The sequence below is a fragment of the Vulpes lagopus genome, chromosome 4 (assembly GCF_018345385.1).
Source record: "Vulpes lagopus strain Blue_001 chromosome 4, ASM1834538v1, whole genome shotgun sequence".
Taxonomy (NCBI): Eukaryota; Metazoa; Chordata; class Mammalia; order Carnivora; family Canidae; genus Vulpes; species Vulpes lagopus.
The window spans coordinates 74,878,312-74,896,626 of NC_054827.1; the positions used below are offsets into that span (position 1 = coordinate 74,878,312).

Here is an 18,315-nt window from a genome sequence, read left to right on the forward strand (position 1 = left end):
AAACATTTTTACATCAATGAAGCAAATGTGACAAAATATTGATATTTATTGGATCCAGGTTGAAGAGGGTAATATAAATGATATTCACTGTCCTATTCTTTATTCATTTATTTTTTACATATTTTATAACAGGAGATTTTACATAATAGTGATATTGTCTTACTTTTCTGAGTGTAAGGATTGCTGTATAGGGGCCCTGAATTACCTATTAACATAGATCCCAAGTGAATGGTTGCATTATCCATTCTAGCACAATACCATTTTGTGTAAAATCATTAACTTCAAGGAGTGCCTGGGTAGGTAAGTCAATTAAGCAGTCAACTCTTAATTTCAAGTCAGGTCATAATCTTAGAGTCATGAGATTAAGCTTGGGGCTCCCTGCTGAACATGGAGTCTACTTAAGATTCTCTCTCTGCTCCTCCCCAATCACACATGCTCTCTCTGTTTAAAACAAACAAACAAACAAACAAACAAACAACAACAAAAAGCCATTTACTTGGAATACTCAGTAAAAATAAAAGGTTTTGATGGTTTTCATGGCTAATGTTTCCTGTGTATTCTGAAATAGTTATTTTATTTCCCCCAGGACTTTCCAGCATGGGTTGGATGATTCTGCTTCGGATTCCATAAAACCGTTTTTCAAGCAACCATTACATTGGTTTTCTTGCATATCACATTTCTATCCTTCTTTACTCAGGTGAGACCTCTAAATACTACACTATGTATAATTCTATGATCCCTCTAAAGTTTACTAGAACCTTTTATCCATGGAGATAAATGCATCTCACAAAAAGAACTTACAAATTTTTGTAATACACAGGTAAGTCAAAAGTATTACTTCTCTTTTTATTAGCACAAGAATCCAATATACAAGCTTTATAATCATTCCGCTAACTTATAGCTTTCCTGATGTAATGGAAAAATGTGAATTTTTGGAATTTAGTTCTATTTTAGCTAATTGCATAGCCATTTTAAAATTCATCTTTCTTGATCTATGACTGGGGATTTGACAGTCCTCCAACTAATTATCAAAAAACGACAGCAAAACTGGATAATTCATGTAACTAACTAGGGCCTTAGGTAAAAGTTGAGAGAGAAGAAACTTTAAAAATTATGAATAGGGTCTTTCACTTTTATTATTTAATTAACAGCATTTAAACATAAGAAAAATCATTTAAAGCATGAAATATACTTGCAGAATAATCTGATGACATTTTGTGGCATTATATAGAATGTCAGTTTGATTCTTTGCTGAATATATCATTGGAAAGTACCTTTCCTTGGTATCTGTGAATAAATATATCATGTATAGCTGAAGGAGATACTGTTAATCTCCATATATTCTTGATTCATCTTGGAAATACACTAGCAGTGATTTCCCTCTCTAAATTGACTGTCTCTCACTCTTGAGGAATGAGTCCTACCCATAAATACAGTGTGTAAACCTCATCTACAAAATCTCCATAAACACAGCAAATAAATCCTGCTTACCTATTAAGTCGCTGTCTCTATATAGGAAATGGGGAATCTGAGATCAGTGACACATAGACCCTACCTTTGAGAACCTTAGTATATTGTTACTTTATCTACAAATAACACATCTTCACCATCTCTGATGAATTCCTTATGATTGATTTCTAGAAACGGAATACCTTCAGTACCCTGTCATCTCAGTACCCAGCAGCTTGCATGTAAATAGACTCATGTCCCCGAGAATTAAATAGCTGACTTTCTAATACTCATTATTGAAAAAATAAATTAAACAATTGAATCTTTTATAGTGTGAATTAAACAAATAAAAAATCTGTGTCATTTTGATGAGTTCCCAAGCTTCTCAACCTATTTTTTCTCCATGTTATCAGAGTGTTTTTAATCTATTAGTGTTAGTACTTTCATCTTAATCTAAAACCATTGAGATTATCCCCATTTAGGCATTGCTTTTGTAAGACTTCCACCTTCACGTTTGTTCAGCCTTACCTAAAAGCTTGGAAAGTCAGCATGGGAATGGGTTTATCTTTCACATAGCTGCTTCTTGTGTTTAACTCCTTTCTCTCTTCCATGCCTATAGCAAGCCTAAAAGTAATAAGACTTTTCTTTCTTTCTGCTTCTGTGTAGTAATCAATCTCCACTATTATCCTAACACAAATATTAGAACATGGCAGTCACTACTCAACTTCAATAGAAATGAAGTTTGGTACAAGCTTTCTGGAGGACAGTTTAGGAACCTGTGTCAAAAACCTTGCAGATATTTATTCCTCTTTATCCAGAAACTTCATTTCTAGGAATCAATCATAAAGGAATTTATCAGAGCAGCTGGTGAAACTTTATATGTGAGGCTATCCATTGAAACATTATTTGTGAAAGAAAAAAAATGGAAATAAATGTCTCACAGTATAGAATTAGGCAAGTCAATTATGGGATGGTCATATGACACATTGTAGAGTCATTAAAAGGGTTGATTTTGAAAAATATTAAATGACAAATAATTAATGATTTATAGTTAAAGGGAAGCTACAGTTAGTCATTATCACATCCTCAAAACCAGCCCAGTTTTTCTCATAAAAACTGCATACCAGACATTCTAGATGCTTCATGTATATTATCTCTTTTAAATATCACACCAATCTGTAGGCCACCTATTTCTGGGCTTCTTTCATGGAGAGTAAAGTGACGTGTAGGTGGCAAGTTTCTGAAGAGAACCATGCTGGGAGGCAGACTCAGAACCTAGGCTTGTCTGCTTCCAAAGCTCTAGCCCCTGACAACTACAACTTCACCTGTCAGTGGGAGAACAGATGTTCAGAATGATATTAATAAATGTGCATTAAAAATCTAGAATTATCAGTTATTTGTTATGTAAAGTCTCTTCTTACGTACTAATGTATTGGTACATATGGACTAATCTCTGGTGTTTATCTCCAACAGAGGGATTTAGTATGTGGATTCCTCAAGCTTGCTGGATATGAGATCCATGTTTCTTAGGGGAGGAACAGTTATTGGAAAGTGGAACACAAATGAAAGTGTTGAACTATGCCATACTAGTTTACATATAGCATTTAAAAATATGTATAGAAAAACAAAATTGAAAGGGTATATGCTGGGGAGCTTATTTTTATCTTTGTATGGTAGGATTACAAACAACTTTAATATTTTTCTTTTTTTTTTTTAACATTTTTTTTTAATCTTTATTTATTTATGATAGTCACAGAGAGAGAGAAAGAGGCAGAGACATAGGCAGAGGGAGAAGCAGGCTCCATGCACCGTGAGCCCGATGTGGGATTCGATCCCGGGTCTCCAGGATCGCGCCCTGGGCCAAAGGCAGGCGCCAAACCGCTGCGCCACCCAGGGATCCCTATTTTTCATGTATCATTTGCTATGTTTTCTGAATTTCATAATGAAAACTATGTAATTTTACAGATCATTTTGACTTGAGATGGGATTATAGCCTGATAAACTCATCACAAGTTGAAAATATTTTTCAGTAAAAAATGCATTTAATGCACCTACCCCACCAAAGCAGCTTAGCCTCACCTACCTTAAATGTACTCCAGCTACTCGCATTAGCCTATAATTGGACAAAATCATCTAATACAAAACCTATTTTATAATAAAGTGCTGCATATATCAGGTAATATCTTGACTCCTGTACTGAAAGTGAGTAACAGAATGGCTGTATGGGTACAGAGTAATTGTAATAGTATGAGTGTTTACCCTCACAATCACATGGCTCCTGGAGCTGCGCCTTGCTGCCACCACCCAGCATCATGAGAGTATCATGCAGTATATCACTAGCCTGGAAAAAGGTAAAAAATCTCAAAATTTGAGGTGCGGTTTCTACTGAATGCATCTCTCTCTCTCTCTCTCTCTCTTTTAAGATTTTAATTCATTTATTCATGAGAGACAAAGAGAGAGGTAGAGACATAGGCAGAGAAAGAGAGGCAGACTTCATAGAGAGGCAAGGAGCCTGATGTGGGACTCGATACCGGGACTCCAGGATCATGCCCTGGGCTGAAGACAGGTGCTTAACAGCTGAGCCACCCAGGCGTCCCTGCATATCACTTTCACAGCATCATAAAACTGAAAAATCTCAGTAGAACCATCGTAAGTCAGGACCATCTGTATTAAGATAAAAGTTTTTCAAAAGCAAAAAGAAACCCCATTTTTTATTGCTCTTTTGTCCACATGACTTACCCTATAACCTCTAGACAGATGGTTTCTAGCTTTGCATCTCCAACTCTGAGCACTTACCTTTACCACAACATTGTATGTCCAGCTGCCCATATTTTCAAATGACTCACTGTCATTACTGGAAATCCACTATGATGTCCTCAACTGACCTTTCCTTCCACTCTGCCCTTGTCTCCATGCATAGTGTCTTTTGTATTCCTAATACATCAAGAATGTCATCATTCTTAAACACTTCCAGGGTAGAATCTTGATTATAGTTTTCATATTGTGCTCTGCTTTGCCTATTTCTAGTGTATTATCGTGTTCAGTTGATTCTTACTCAACAGTACTCTTAGAACTATCCTTTTTGGGCAGCCCCAGTGGCTCAGTGGTTTAGCGCTGCCTTCAGCCCAGGGCATGATCCTGGAGACCCAGGATCGAGTCCCACGTCAGGCTCCCTGCATGGAGCCTGCTTCTCCCTCTCCCTGTGTCTCTGCCTCTCTATCTGTTTCTCGAATAAATAAATAAAATCTTAAAAAAAAAAAAGAACTATCCTTTCTATCCAATCCATTACAATAGCCTTAGTCCATTTAGCTATTATTTAACATGTTTCAAATACTGTTTTCATTATATTGCTCTTCTGCTCAAGAATCTGTTGTAGCTTCTTTTTGGTCCACACTGGCTGGCTTATTGCCTGGATTACCCAATTGCTTTCTCTGTTGTTAGTCTCCCTTCTCATCTCTTAAGAGACATTCACTCCGTACCTTTCACTTTTATTATTGTTTATTCTCAGCTTCAGACCTTTATTTATGTAGTTTTCTCTTCTAGAAAACCTTTAGTTCTCTTCTTTGCTTTTCTGAATTCTCCATGGAAGGCATAAGATGAGCTCCCCTATACTGAGGGCAATACTTTCTGATAATTCCTCTCTAACAGATCCTAGATTAGAAAGACATGATCCATCTGACTTAAGACCTAACACTTTCAGAACAGTGGTATAGTCAAAGGAACCCAGGATAGCAATAAAAGTAATTTCAAAATAACTCAAGGTATTGATTTGCATTTGTGAAACATTGCAATGTGAATACCTGGACCATCATCATGTGACTTAAAAACTCTCCACCTTTTCATCCATTTCCCTCACATACCTCTGCTGTTTCTGTGTGTTTATCACCCCCCAAATTATCCTTCAAAACTCCATTCCTCACTTTAGCACCTAAATGAACTGCTCATAGAAATACATGAGTTGGATAACGACAAACTAAAAGTATAGAAAGCTTTTCTTTTTGGGAAAAGGCGAGGCTGAGAGGAGACGTGGCTGAAATATTAATATTATGAAGGATCTTAGTAATTTATTCACCTACTTGCTTACTTATTTGCACCTATGCATTGATTTAGAAATGATTTAATTTGGCCTTTAACAAGTACTATGTATATTAAGATAATTAATTAAAAGTAAGTGAGAAGGAAGGAACAGAGCTAGGAAGAGGGCATGAAATTAAGACTTAAATTAAGAGTTACAAATGTATACACAGTTGTATGACCCATAAATTTGTCTGAGGATTACTAACAAAAGCCTATGAAGGATACAAATTGGTAAAAATAGAATTCTTCATGTTCTCCTAGAACCCCTGGAACAGAATTTAGAAGAGTTTGCTTTAGGGGGAAAAATGTATTTTCAAAGCAGTAAGTAAAATGTACTGTATTCATTATCCCTAGCACTGGTATAGGCTAACAATGTGCGTTGATTTAGAAGAGGTAATCAGTTTCATACTAGATTAAACTAAGGCATGTGGAGAATATATTAATCTCAAGGTTAATACTATGACACCATACTGTGCTTTCATATAAATGTTCAAGGAAGAACACTATCTTAGTCAATTATACCGTGGCATTATAATGTTTTTTTATTATTTTCCAAACTTTCATCTTCTTGTGGTTCTTTTAATATTTCCTAATATTTTTCCGGTCTTCCTTAGCTAAGTAGGTCATAACTGCACACTGAAACCAAGTAGCATATTCAGTGTGAGTAAACAGCCCATTCATTTTACACTGCTCATTTTCTTTTATGATGACAACATGATGTTTTGATTCGTGGCCAGTTCATTCTGAGCTGTAGGTTATTTCTTTCTACTCTGCTTTTGTTTCTATTTACTTTTACTCAGTGTAATCCTGTTTTAGATTTATATACATTTTTCTCTCTCTAAATATATTAAGCTACCCTTGGCTACATTATATTATAGTCTATGTGGGTCTTTCCTTTTATCCAGTTCACCAAGAGGTATTCATTCATTTTCTCTATAAATGCATTTAAAATTTTTTTCTCCAAGTAAGGCACCGTGCTAGGTGTTAATGGTGGAGAAAGAGGTAGGCAATGAAGTTGGAGACAAAGCACCTTTCCTCAATAGTTATATGTTGGCAGTACAACCTCAGTGACCTACTTGACAACACATAAAATACCACTGCCCCATTTCCTCCAAGTTGAGCCACACCCCTGATTTCCTCCCCATATTCCCCCAATCTTCTTCTTCCTTTTCTGTTGCTGTTTCTCTGTCTCCTTTGCCAGTTCACCTCCTTAAATCTGGCCATTAAATACTGAACATCTTTGGTGTTCTATCACAGAACTCTTAACAGGTTAAGTGAAATAAAATCTCCACTAAACTCTATAAAACAGTGACATGTACTCCCTATGTGTTCCCAAATTAGAATCTCTGATTTTTACCTCTCCTGGGACTACAGACCCGTATACCCCAAGTGCCAACCATATGTGAATGCTTTCCTGAGTTTTACACCTGGAGGTCATCAAGACACCTCAAACTCAACATGACCAGAAGTGGACTTAGGATATTCCCTTCCAAATTGATCCCCTTCTGTTATTCCCTTTTTGGGCTAATGGGACCTCCATGCATTGTAGGAGCCAGAGATACAGAAGGCGATCTGAACCTGAGCACCTCCCTCTTCCTCTCCTACCACACCCAATCCATTGCTAAGTTTCATTAATTTTTAACTCCTACAGTTTGCTATCCGTTACACCACCTTTGCTTTAGTCCAAATAATCATCTTTTTCCTCAGTGCTGTAATGGCCTCTTGGTTTCTTTCCCATGTGTATGTTGACTTCCATTTTCAGTGTTTTCTGAATTGCAGCCAGAGATTTAACTAACCCAAATCTATTTTCAAAACTATATGTTATCATTTCACATTTATGGCTTAAAAACCCTCCATGAATTCTCCTTTGTCCTTAAATATAAACAAAAATGTTCAGCATCCTATAAGACCTCCAGAGATGTGGTTTACCCACCTCTGCAACCTCTTGTGATACCCCACTATCCTGTGATTCCACTCTGCATGCACATTAGCCTTTTTATATTTCTTTGCTGTGCCGTGCTCCTTTCTCCCACAGAACTTTTGCATTTGCTTTTCCTTTTCCCTGAAATGTTTTTATTCTCTTCCACCTATTTAATGCTAACTTCTCTATATCTCAGCTCCAATGTGACTTCTGTAGAGAAGTCTTTCATCAACCACAAAAACTGATTCACTTCTTACTGCATCTTCTAATAGCATCTTTTGCTTTTCTTCCAGTGAGTTTTTATAGTTGTGATTTTATTTTTATTTGTATGGTCATTTAAACTGTATATTCTCCACTAAACTCTATAAAACAGTGACTGTTGGGCAACCCTCTTGGGTACCCTCCCTCTTTGGGAGCTTTGTACTATTGCTCAATAAACTTTGCTACCCACAAAAAACAAAAACAAAAACAACAGTGACTGTTTTTGCTTGCTGTTGTGTGTTCATGGCCTAGCACATAGAAATCAGCCAAAAATAGTAGTTGAGTAAATGACTGGTTGAAGGAACACATGAATTACTGTAGTATTGTTTCAGATATTGACATATTAAATGATACCTTTAGCTTTTTTCGAACATTTGACCTGAATAGTAAAGTTCAGGCATGGAAAGCCTGGTCTTGTTGAAGAGGTGGCTTCTAGTATCCTTCAGGTAAAGCATCTTGGGGGAAGGATGAAAAAGAGTTGGTTTCTCAAACCAAAACCAGCTGCTGCTAACACAATACGGAGGAAAAGAGCTTAGAGATCGTTATGCTCTGATGAGGTGCCCAGCTTTGACATGGAGCCAACAGTCAGGGGAGAAGAAATGATAGCCCTTTAACACCAAAGCTCTTAAGTGGTTGTTTCAGAGTGTGGATGTACAAGCAGCTGAATCACTGAAAAGATTTTTAGAGGGGCGCCTGGGTGACTCAGGTGGTTAAGTGTCCAACTCTTGGTTTAAGTTTAGTTTATGATCTCAGGGTGGTGAGACTGATGCCAAATTCTGGCTCCACGCTCAGCATGGAGTCTGCTAAAGATTCTCTCCCTCTTCCAGCCTCTCCACCCCTCCCCTTGCTGTCTCTTTCTAAAATAAATAAAATCTTTAAAAAAAAATTTAGAAAGTCACATGTCTGTGAATCGGTTATTAAAAGAAGTTAAAATGGCAAATGAGCTAGGTACTTGATATAACTAGATATCTATTCATATTTTCCCTTTTTTTAAAAAAAAGATTTTATTTATTTATTCATGAGAGACACAGAGAGAGGCAGAGACAAAGCCAGAGGGAGAAGCAGGTTCCTCACAGGGAGCCTGCTGTGGGACTCCATCCCCGAACTGGGATCTTGCCCTGAGCCAAAGGCAGATGCTCAACTGCTGAGCCACCCAGGCATCCCCATATTTTCCCTTTTCTATTATAGTTTAAAGGTATTATATAAAAAAGAATACCATACTGGAGCCAGCAAAGAGATGATAGAATACTATGGGTTTCCACATTAGATAAACATGATTTGTAGGCTTGTGTACTAGTCTTGTGATCTTGGTAAGTTTGTTAACATAACCTACAGGACCTTCAATCTCCCTGTATATGAAATAGTTTATATTTTGGTGAAAAAGTTAAAACATATATACAATACAATCTTACCAATCTACTTGCACACAGCTTGCAATACCATTCAGTCTTCTTCTTTGTTGAAGCATCTTCCTTCCTTAACTTTTGAGATCCTCTCCTATCAGAGTCATGAGGATTAGTTAAATGAGCTAAAGTGCCTCAACACATAAGTACTTACTAAACAGTCATTCAGTACTGCTGTATTAGTAAAAAGCTATATGTCTCAGAAAGTTGCAGAATTTATCAGTTACTCAAACATATTTAAAGGACTCCTCATAAGTGTGATAAAGTGGATAGAATATTGAACCACTTTCTCACTGAATATCACTTATCTGAAACATGATGCCAGGGGAGACTTTTCTTGAACTCTGTATAACAGGCCTTTATTATCTGGTAGGCAAGAACCAGTTGGTAATAGTTAAGGGCTCCAGAAAACTAACTTTTGCTCCTCAAAAAGGATGTCTGAGTGATCACTGAGTCCAGTGTCTCAATGACTCAGGGGCTAGAGGAGCACTTCAGGGGGAGTCCAAAAGTGATGGTTGATATGTAATATTATTTTAAAAATCAAAATTAGATTTTATTTATTTTTAGAAATAGGATATATTAACCTGTGTAACATCAAAGTGTAGAGCTAGGGCTATGAGTTTGGGTACTAATATCTTTGGTGACTTGGGGGAAATGGGGTCTTCCCACATAAAAAGTTTAATTTTGCTAAAATCAGGAGATAACACAGCTCCTCATAGTTTGAACACCTACCCTCTAAGTTGTACACCAGAGAGTGTAGATACAACCAACTCTAAAAAAATGAGACCCTTGAAAAGTGTCAATCTACCTTTGTGGACAGTTATTAAAAACAATGCAAGTATACAGGTGAACTTTGTCTGACTTCTGTTTATTGACTCAACTTTATTGATAAAGATTATAGAGACTTGACTACACCCATTATCAAGGTAAGTTATATACAGACATTTTCAGTCCTATAACTACGTGTCATTTGCACATTCTTGGTTAATGTGATGAAGAAAAATATTTGGGGTTGTTTTTTCCTCCTCAAAGGTATTAAAGTTATTTTTCCCAGAGAAATGTGGCAAAATTGCTTTAAATATTTGCATTTACTTATTTTCTTAGGAAGATCATGAAGGATCAGCTTTGGAAAGCCCAGAATAGTTCAGCAATGCAGGGCTTCTCCTCTGCTTTTGTGTTCTCACTTTAAGGCTTTTACTCTCAGTTTCTCTTTAGTTGTGCCCTTGCCTTTGTTCTCTGAATAATGTAACTTATGGTCTCTGGTATAAATTTGGCCCAGTAATCCATGACAGGAACCATCTGGTTGAAATCAGTCCCTAGATCCCTTGAATAACATGGCTCCAATTTGAGAATCAGCCTTGAGACCACAAACTTGATTTTGGGTCAAAAAGATGGTATCCTTAATCAGAAGGTTGAATAGAGCCAAACATACTCAGTACTGGAAAAAACAACTTACCTACCAATTATCAACCAGGTTGAATGGAAAGCAGCCTGGAATAGAGGAATAAGTATGGGTTTTAAAGTCAGGAAGACCTGGATTCAAAGTCCAGCAGCCATATTTATTATCTAAATGACCGTTGACTAGTTTCTCAGTATTCCTGAAACAAAAATTAAGTGAGATGAATATAAAGTATCTCTATGCATGTCTTATTTTAGATTTCCCCAAGAAGCAGACCCTGAGACCAAGATTTAAGTGAAAGTAGGTTATTTTCTAAGTGGAGGGAATAGTGGAATGGGAGCAAGTCAGACAAAGAAAGAAAAACAGCAAATAAAAATTCATGTAGTCAAGCCAATTGCTGAAGAAATAACCAGACCTTAAACCTTCTGGGGAAAATTCTTGGGATCTATGTGGAAGGCATATATCTGAGAGTTATCCCACCAAGGGAGCAAGGATGCTGAGGTATTTACAAGGCAACTTCCATCAGTCATTGGTTGAAGGCTGCTCCCCAGGGCTGTGAATTCACTAGCACTTTCAGCTTGTCTTGCCGAGAGGCAGAGAAATGCAGGCCATGTCAACTGAGTGGTAAGGGCAAGATGATGTGGGGACAGTGACAACATCTGCTTTGGTGTACCCCTCACACTACTGAAATCCACTCATTACCCACATTAAGTTCTCTGAGTCTTTTCATTGATTCTTCAAGGTGATGCCTGGTCAAAACATCTTATAAAAAATGTGTTATTGTAGTAGAGTTCACGGGACAAGCTAGAGTGTCCCCTACTGCAGTTATTCCTGAGTCTGCAAGTGATAATCATCATTACTTCCCTCTGCCACTTATTCCAACTTTCCCTCACCCTCGACTGTCACACCCGCTAATATATGTTGCTTGCCCAGTGGAGTCACTGAGACATTCATCCTTGAGGAGTTGAACCCTTGGCTACCATTCACTTATCAGAATGTTGTTACTTCTATAACCTCTTTATGTTTATTTTTTTAAAGATTTTATTTATTATTCATGAGAATACACAGAGAGGAGAGAGAGAGAGGCAGAGACACAGGCAGAGAGAGAAGCAGGCTCCATGCAGGGAGCCTGATGTGGGACTTGATCCCAGGTCTCCAGGATCACGCCCTGGGCTGAAGGCGGCGCTAAACCACTGAGCACCCCCCCAACCCCAGGCTGCCCCCATTTATGGTTATTAACATGCATGTGGGCATCAAGAGATGCCCTGGTGAATCCCTTGAGCCACAGACATTCTCCTCCCTCCTCCCCTTATGCAGTAGCAACTCCAACTCCTCAATAGTAATTAGGCTTCATTACTCTTCCCAGTATAATAACTCCTTTCTTTGCCTGCGTAGGCTGCTGGCATTGGAAGCCACAAATGACTGTAGCAGGTATAACATTAAGTTTCATGGAATTCTGGATGGTGCTCCTGTAGAGGTGTGCATACTCCAACTTACCCCACCATGGAAACCAGGACCTCCACTCCTACATGGCATATGGGGAGTTATGGGAATAGAAAACACAGATTCCCCAAGGGGATCATCAGGAGCACCAGTGAGAGGGGCCCCTGGTACTTTTACTATTAACACCCAGACTCATGTAGCTTATCTGTTAGGGACATAGTACCATATAACTGCTATTGGCTCAAGGTAAATATCAAATCCTGAAGAATAATTCCCAAATACTGTTGGGTATTATCCCCAACCTGTGCATTTTAGCGTCCATTTGAGTGATTTTCTGCTTTGACAGCATCTCTATGAAACATATATGGTAGGATCAGTAAATCCCATGGTCATGCAGTCCGACCTACTACAGAGCCTTCTCTTGCCCTGTGCCTCATGCACAGCCATGGTTGGAAGTCAGGCTGGTATATACTGATTGAGCTAAGATTTTTTTTTTTTTTAACTTTCTCCTACAGTATGATTTCATACTAAAAAATTGCAGTAATTACAAGTGTACTACCTGATGAGTTTCCATAAAGTAAACATACCCAAATACAGCTCAGATTTTGCATGATGATTCTATAAAAATAATTTGTTAGTTTCATAACCAGTAATGATTGAGCTCTATTATTATATCACTCCTTACTACCAGGACTTGAAAAATTCTTTAGGCTAATTCATGCCCCAGAAATGTACTACTTATTAGAGCATAAGCCTAATAAAACCCAGCCATAAATTCATTCTGTCTCCTAATACAAGCTTTATGAGTTCCAGGGGATTTATAAATTTTTGTTCTCTTTTTTGTATTATCGTGGAATTCAACATGTACATATTTGAAACATATATATAAAATATATATATGTATAAAATTTCCCTTTCTGTCATTTTTTGTGAGGCTAATCTCACTTTCACAACTCCACCAGCTCAAAGGATGAGGGAACATATGCTTCTCCATATGCCTAACACAGACTCCTCAATGCATTTATTACTCAGAGCTTAGTGATTGAGGAATGTTTGTAATATTTTATTTTTCCTCATAGTGTGTCATTCTACTGTACATTTCAAAATCTGTGATAAGCTGAAAGATCCAAGAATTGAGGTACATTTCAACAAACAGCTTCCCATCTGGTAATTGAGAAGTTTTATTTATAACCAGGTATTCAGAGGCAGTGGTATGAAATGACCTTCCTATTATTTTGTTTTATTACATGTCTAAAGGGCTAAGCAAATACAGTCACCCCCTCCAATCCATTCCCCACACTGTACCCAGATACGGAAACTCATCTACCTTAAACTCTTCAATCCCCACTTTGGCTAATGAGGCCCTCCATGATCTGGTCCTGTCTCCTTCCTCAGATTGTCTTTCAACAACCCCCTCCCGTCTTTTCTACACTCCACAAACTGGATCTTTCAGCTTATTAAATGTATCCTTAAATCAATGCTCAACTCAAGCAAAATATAGAGGTAGGAAATGTTTAAAAATTAAGTTGCTGGGGATCCCTGGGTGGCTCAGCGGTTTAGCGCCTGCCTTTAGCCCAGGGCACAATCCTGGAGTCCTGGGATCAAGTCCCACATCGGGCTCCAAGCATGGAGCCTGCTTCTCCCTCCTCCTGTGTCTTTGCCTCTCTCTCTCTATGTCTATCATAAATAAATAAATAAATCTTTAAAAAAAATTAAGTTGCAAAAAAAAATTAAGTTGCTTTTAATATATAACTTACTACCAACTAGCTGCTTTTTATCTATTGGACCTGAAGTAAGTTTCTAGAAGTCAGCACTTGGGATTTAGGAAGCGATCAGGGACAGCCATTGTGAGGATCTGCTTTGGTGTTTCAGTCCAAAGGGCTCACCTAGTGGACTCTTCCTTGGGTAATATATTTGGGACTTTGGCCAGAGCCAGACCAATCTGAAAGTACCCAAAGTATGGAGTTGATTCCTCTGGCATGAGAATTAAGTTTAAGCCTGTCACCTTTCTCTTCACCACCCACCACTGGCAGGAGTTTGCCTAGCACACCTTGACCCACTAATTACCTAGGAGTTTCTCTGTTTATTGTTTGTTTGTTTGTTTGTTTTTGTTTTTTTTAAGTTTCTCTGTTTTAAGTTATGTTGTCAGAGAGTCTCACTTGGGAAGTTTGAGTTGGTCTAAAGTTCATGCAAGGCTGAAGGATTTTGAGCATCATGATGTTGTGAGATGTACAAAATACCAAGCCAAGCCAAACCAAGGGGAGGTGCCTTGAAATTTCATCTTATATCTTCAGATCCTCTGACTTTTGCTTAAATCAGCCTTTTGACAAAGTATCCTTTTTTTTTTTTTTTAAGAGTTTGCCTACCCATCTGTGAGCATGAGTCAATCAGCTCAATTTTACAGAGCCCTTAAAAGTGCTGGTCTACTGGTAGGAGCTTTGGGGTGTAAAGCAAGTGTCCTGACAAGGCTTGACTCTGAGTGGACAGATAAAGCTTTAATTGGTGGAATAATAAAGTGCTAAGATGTGAATAATTGCCATAGGTGCTTTAATTCCAAGTGAGAAAGACTCCTATGCAGAGAAATTTTTAGTGAAGACTACACGGGGAAAGGTACATTTTTTCCCCTGCAAATTGAAGGATGCATAGGATTCAGATAAGCAAAAGGTTGTGGGGAGTTCGTTGCATGGGTGCCAGCCACTGTGCACCCGTCTTGGCACAAAGGTACAGAGGGAGGAGGAGAAATTATACTAATTAGTTCTGGCCCTTCTGCCCCTGCTCCCGAAAGCACTGCTTACCATGGTGGTTCTCACACTTGAGTGTGCATCAGATTCTCTTAGAGGGGGGCTTGTTAAAACACAGAATTCTGAAACATACACACACACACACACAAACACACACACACGCACACCACAGATTTCTGGGACCCACCTCAGAATTTCTGATAGGATGAGAAAGCCTGGGACTTTGGATTTTTAACAAATTCTCAAGTGATGCTGCTGCTGCTGGTCCATGGCCCAAGCTTTGAAAACCACTGGCTAGGCTATGCTGATAACTGGATGGTTCACCACTCAGTAAATGTCATCTGGAATTCATGCTGCAAATCATCTCTCTCAGCAATATCCTTTGTTCTGCTTCTTTCTGCTCCCTAAGCATATGGTGTTCTCATTCACACCTTTCCATTTGAGTCACATCGTTCCTTCCCAATGCCACCCTATTCCCACAACCCTTATGGTCGCAACCAGATTGAGTTCCATCATTTCCTGCCTTTTCATTCGTAGTGGTTGTAAGCCGATTTCGGATGTTGTGATTGTTAGCCAATCTAAACTTCGAGATCTTAGAAGGAAAAAGTGAATAATGTTATCAGTTTTCAGTTTCTACTTTTACTTCCTTATCTCTTGCCAGTTCGTTGGTAAATTAAGGTAGTAATGTGGAGGCCTGATTTTGATTTTCTGTTCAACACTGATGATCATTTCCCAAGTAGAAGCTTATTTGCCTTGGAATTATTTCTCTTTGATGAAATGATTACCCAAGTAGGTAGCAGTATGACTGTTAGAGTGGTTCTGATAATTGCATGTTGATTTAAGGCTTTATGTATTAAATAATTAGATTACGGTGACCCTTGGCGGAAGCTTTGAATTCTTTGAGTTTTATCAGCAATCACAGTACATGGCAAATTACAAAGTAGTCAAAAGCCACTGTAACTTTCTTTTCATGAATAATGAAAGGAGTTAATAGCACATAGTAGGCTCTCATGTACTTCATGAATGAACAAATAAATGTATTCAAAATAAATGCATAAATAATTTTAATTTGCTCCATGAAACAAAACCAGACATAGTCTTGTCAAATATAGGCATGGTTATTTTGTATCAGTCTTAAATTTGGCAGGCTACCAAATGTTAATTTGCTTTTAGCTAGTTGAGATTAAATGTAATTCCTTCCCAGAGCAACCCTAAAGTAAGCAAGCATGAAAGTATTTTCAGAGTAATCTGGGAGGAATTGACATTTAAGGGAGTTAGCATTACATCTGTACTTTAAGGCTATTAATTTCATAGATAAATTAACTTCATTACTCTATCTTTATCTTGCATTTTGAAAGGGCTCCATCATCTGGACAACTAACAGCCGAGGGTCAGTTGAAACTGCTCTTATCCCAGCCAGGTTGTAATTGGAACCTGCTTCTGGAAACCCTACTGCATCACGATGGTCTTTTACTAAGAATCTTGCTGAAGAGCTCAAGTGAGTATTTGTAGTTATGAGACTGTCCTCAAAAAACCCAGTCATTGCTCAAGTTGAATGAATTTTTTTTCCTACTTGAACATTGGCAGAAGGATGGCAAGCAACTGTATCCTATCAACCGTCTGTAGGGTTAGCAGCAAACAAAATATTGAATCACTTTATGTACCTATGGAAAAGATTCTTTTTCAGGACCTCTGAATGAGGGAAAATAATATTTTTATGTGGTGCTAGTCTATCATAAATATCATTGCCTAGAAATAGAGTAATATCTGGGGTTTGAAACGCCTAAGAAAATTATACAAACATATGCCCAAAACAGGAGTCTCAACCAGATCTATGAGAGATTGGGAGAGAGAGAGAGAGAGAGAGAGGGAGGGAGGGAGGGAGATTCCATTAGAACTACACTAGAATTTTCAGTGGATCATGAAGAGGGCTGATGTAATTTATAAACAAGCAAGCTGAGGCTTACAGCCATATCCATTGGGGCATGGAGAAGTAATCATGGGAAAAGTATGAATGGAAACTGTAGAGTAATAGAAGACCATACTTCTCTTAATTAGACTTTCTTTTTATCACTGGAAGTTCTATTTTAGAAAATGGTAAGTAAAGTTATGCAAACCTAATTATATTCCACTACTCTCCTGATATATTTATGAAGAGTTTTCCAACTGTTTTCACATTCCCCTACACATTGCTCCTATTCTATACCATCCACGAGGCCAGATTAACTTTATCAATCACTAGCTTCACTGTAAGCTTCCTGAATCATAATCTTTTTTGGTTCTAGCTCACTGTCCTCTGTAGGGCTAAATTCCCATCCTTCTACCATTCAAATGTGACCCTCGACTAGTTTTCTTACCCCTTTTTCCCGCTATTCGCTTGCATGTGTGTACATAGACACACGTACACACACTCATTTCAGCCTTTGTCCCTGATGTCCCATGCACATGTTCCCTCAGCCACTTGTGGGAGCTGAGCCACTTTTGGCTCAGCCACTTTTCCTGCTTGAAAGACCCTCCACAGACAACTCAGTCTCCACCAGTATCCAAGGACCACTTGGTGTTCCAGATCTTTGAACACCGTAGTTCACACTGATCTCTTCCTCACCTGAACTTCACAGTGTTCATTACCTTGGCTGCCTGTGTGTCCTTGGTATATGCTGCCTTATGTTGTTATTTTGTTTGCATGAAATTAGGCAAATGTCCCCAGACCCTATCAGCCTGTTGCTATACAAATGAGGCTCATGGTATTCTTCTGTTCAAATGGCTCCAGTCATTTCTGGAAATTTTTGGTTTCTTAGATCTGCTCACAACTGGTTCCCCATTATTCTCCTCTCCTGTCCACCTTGATGGTTGGTTCCCAAAAGCCTCAGGGGAGGTGCTTCAGTTTGATCTACTCATGAGAATATTGCTTCTCCTCACATGCTCTCAAATTCATAAAATCTTGGGTGCCAAAGGTCACTACAACTCCTCGTCTTGCTGTGTTCCAGGCAGAAATTCAGAGATTCCTCCTCTCTGGATCCCTGAATCTGACCCTATTCCCTTAGCGCCCAATCAGTATTGTTTGTGCCTCAAATCTCATGAAGTTGACCTGAAAGCAATTTCTTTGATTTCAGGCTGTAAGGCCACTCTTCTAAAGAGAAAATGGGCACTAAAGAAGCTACCTCCTCACGTAGTCAACTTTCATTGTTTGCTCTTCACGTGTCAGGCACTGTGCTAATAAGCACTTCACACTTGATTCTTCTTTTTTCCTTTTCTTTTTAAAAATTTATCACGAGAGAGAGAGAGCATGCATGTGTGCACTTGTGTGAGGGGCAGAGGGAAAGGGAGAGAGAATCCCATGCAGGCTCCACACCCAGTGCAGAACCCTGTGGGGGGCTAATCTCGCAATTCTGAGACCATGACCTGAGCTGAAATCAAGAGTCAGATGCTCAACTGATGGAGCCACCCAGGTGCCCCCACATTTGATTCTTATAACTTAATGAAGTATTTACTATTGTTTTCCTCATATTAAAAATAATGACATTGAAAAAAATAATGACATTGAAGTTTAAGATAATGTTACTTGCCTAGAGACACACAAAGCTGATAAATGGTAGGTAAACCTGGATTCTGAACCCAGCC

At 38.4% G+C, this 18,315-nt stretch overlaps 1 protein-coding gene across 3 annotated transcripts in view; it reads left to right on the top strand.

Moving 5' to 3' along the window:
• The window catches only part of KIAA0825 (KIAA0825 ortholog), a 388,202-nt gene that overhangs the window by 136,568 nt on the left and 233,319 nt on the right, over nucleotides 1-18,315 (top strand). For all 3 annotated transcript variants that reach the window (XM_041752619.1, XM_041752621.1, XM_041752620.1), the window contains exons 13-14: nucleotides 587-697; nucleotides 16,053-16,192. In XM_041752619.1, coding sequence (XP_041608553.1) covers nucleotides 587-697; nucleotides 16,053-16,192 — 251 coding nt within the window. The remainder of the gene's footprint in view (nucleotides 1-586; nucleotides 698-16,052; nucleotides 16,193-18,315) is intronic.